Source organism: Aplysia californica, unplaced genomic scaffold (genome assembly GCF_000002075.1).
Source record: "Aplysia californica isolate F4 #8 unplaced genomic scaffold, AplCal3.0 scaffold00055, whole genome shotgun sequence".
NCBI lineage: Eukaryota > Metazoa > Mollusca > Gastropoda > Aplysiida > Aplysiidae > Aplysia > Aplysia californica.
Genome location: NW_004797325.1, coordinates 1,862,502 through 1,865,167, shown reverse-complemented (window position 1 = coordinate 1,865,167; position 2,666 = coordinate 1,862,502). Strand labels below are relative to the sequence as shown.

Below are 2,666 nucleotides of genomic sequence, written 5' to 3'. Positions count from 1 at the left end.
ACACACACACACACACACACACACTCACACGCATACAATCACACACACAAACATACACACACACACACACACAAATACACACAAACACACACTCAAACACACACACTAGAAATTAAGACATGCAGGAGTTACCAATACTATAAGGACAAGAAGATGCGAGAACACAAATAGCTTTGCTCATAATTTGTTTGAGTAAAGAGTAGCTCACAGCAGTTACGTGACCTATTGGTACTGCTATTGAAATATACATTTTCCTAGAACTAAACCAAAGAAAAGCACATCGACAAAACTACATTCATTTAGTGCTGGGGGAAAGTCAGAAGGGCAGACAAATAAAAGCTACAGCGGGAAACAAATTACAGGAAGACAATAATAGAGTAGAGTGGAGAAAACACAGCAAGCTCCCAGACTTCTTGGTGCTATGAGATAGCATCATTCGGAAGAATCGCTAATGTCTGTCATGGCATTTGTAGGCTCCCTTATGAAAATGAAGTTTATCCACCAAAAACGCTTCAAGAAAATCCGTTGTTGTTTTTTTGTCTCTGATGTAAAATTTGAAAAAAAGTGATTTACCATAGTTTACTTGGCGACCCTCGGTATATAATTAACATTCTACACTCCAAATGCCATAATTAAGACCACACCCACACACCTTCCCAATAATTCTTTCCCCAACATCCCCATCAACCCTTTCTTACAAGTGAAAACGTGAACCATTGCTAAGGGCAGACTACTCACCTGATCCAGACCTGGGCCTACTGCGGTGGTTTCCATTCGTGCTCGTGGCTTGCTTGGGCACTCCTAGGGAAAGAGAACACACGCACACAGTCAAATGTCATGACGGTCAACTGAGAGTTCAGAGGTCAACAAAGCGACCCCTCTCGTGACGCTACATCAATGACGTAGAGGACGACAACATGACGTCAGATCGACTAGAGGGCAAACGGAACCATCAAGACAGTGCGACGTTAAGGGAGTTGACGACGACGATTACAATGACTATTATAACAACATCAACAATGACTTTTAACAGCATCAACAATGACTATTTCAACAATCGCAGCATCAGCAACAATGACGAGAACAACATAGATGCCAGCTTCCAAAACTAACTTTGCACATCAAAACGACAACAAGAGCAACAACAACGAAAAACAAAAACAAAACAACAACAACACTAACAAAGACGACTATAATGATGTTAGACGTCTAGAATAACAACAATAACAACAGCAACAAGCACAAAAATGATTTAGGTATCTGTAACGACAGAAACAACAACAACAACAATAACAAAAATACCAACGTAACAGTGAAACGAGCCTGAACAGCAATTATGAATAAACCATTACATTAATAACCAGAAGAGTGAGTTTACTAAACTGACTTTTTGTAAAGACGTTAAGCATAATAATGTACTTTCTAAATCTCAACAAAACGTACAGAGAATTATCATATTGCGCTCAGAACGTAAGCTACATACAGATACTTTTGGGTGTTATGTATATCATGCTGGTTCGCAGAGGGGTTTCTTCGTATGAGAAGCAAAAAATAAAAATTGTTGACTCAGTTAATATATTCTATATTATTATGTTAAGCGGTTAAAATTTATGTTCAACGTTTATCATAATATAGGACGTGGTGTCAAGCCTCCACACTCTAGTAAAGCTTACTTGGGTTGTCTCGTAAAGTGTACAATATTATCTGGAAGTTAAAAGCACTATTCAAACAAGAAAGGTACACATTTTGGCATAAAATTAAATAATGCGGCTAAAAACACAGATAAGTAAAAGATAAACAAATGGATAAATAAACAAATCAATAAACAAACAAATAAACAAACAAATAAATAAACAAATACATGAATAAATACATAAATAAACAGATAAATGAGACTGCGGATCCAGAAAAAAATCCGATGACCATACTTTCCAAGGATAAACCAAACAAAAACCCTTCACCCCTGGCAACATCGTAAAACAATACAGTCACCACAGAGCATGCAGATAAAAATGAGACGTTTAAGGCCATGAAATTTTGACAGAAACGCGTTGTGGTGCTTAGAGATGACTTAAGCGGATGAGCGGACATGCATGTTAAAATTGAGTGAGAGATTGGGAAAGTGGGGGGGGGTAAATGGTGCGGGAAAGGGGTGGAGGTGGGTGTGTGGAGAAGTCGAAGAGGGCTGTTACAGAACTTGTGAGAAACAAAAAATAGTGTTTAATAATTTATTCGAAATTAGGTTTCGTTTTCCATCCCCCCCGAGGATTTGTAATTTTGAAAGAACTAGATCTATATCGAACCGACAAGTATGGTAGTTAATCTTATATCTCCTTTCCTTTTGTTTGGTGTAATCACGGGAGCAGGATAGAACCAGCTTTCAAAGTTGCGTTGTTTATTGTCTTAGTATGGCGTCACTTCGGTAGTCAAAGTGAGTACTTCTTTAGGAGAACAAAAAGCTTCGTGGTATGGTACTATAAGCTTGTCTTTCCCTGTTGGAAACGTCTTTGGTCAAGGCAGGGCTGTAATGTGGGCATGTCACGTGCCTTTTAAAAATCGCAATCACTTTCGACTTACAAGCAGTTCACCAGAATGTGTGCGTGTGCGTGTGCGTGTGCGTGTGTGTGTGTGTGCGTGTGTGCGTGTGTGTGTGTCTGTGTGTGTGT

General features: G+C 39.0%; 1 protein-coding gene across 1 annotated transcript in view; it reads right to left on the bottom strand.

The window, feature by feature from the left end:
- Positions 1–2,666, bottom strand: part of LOC101852456 (netrin-1-like) — a gene marked incomplete at its 5' end in the record, with an annotated part of 46,017 nt that overhangs the window by 40,446 nt on the left and 2,905 nt on the right. Inside the window, 1 exon segment of the mRNA NM_001317358.1 lies at positions 739–801. Coding sequence (NP_001304287.1) covers positions 739–801 — 63 coding nt within the window.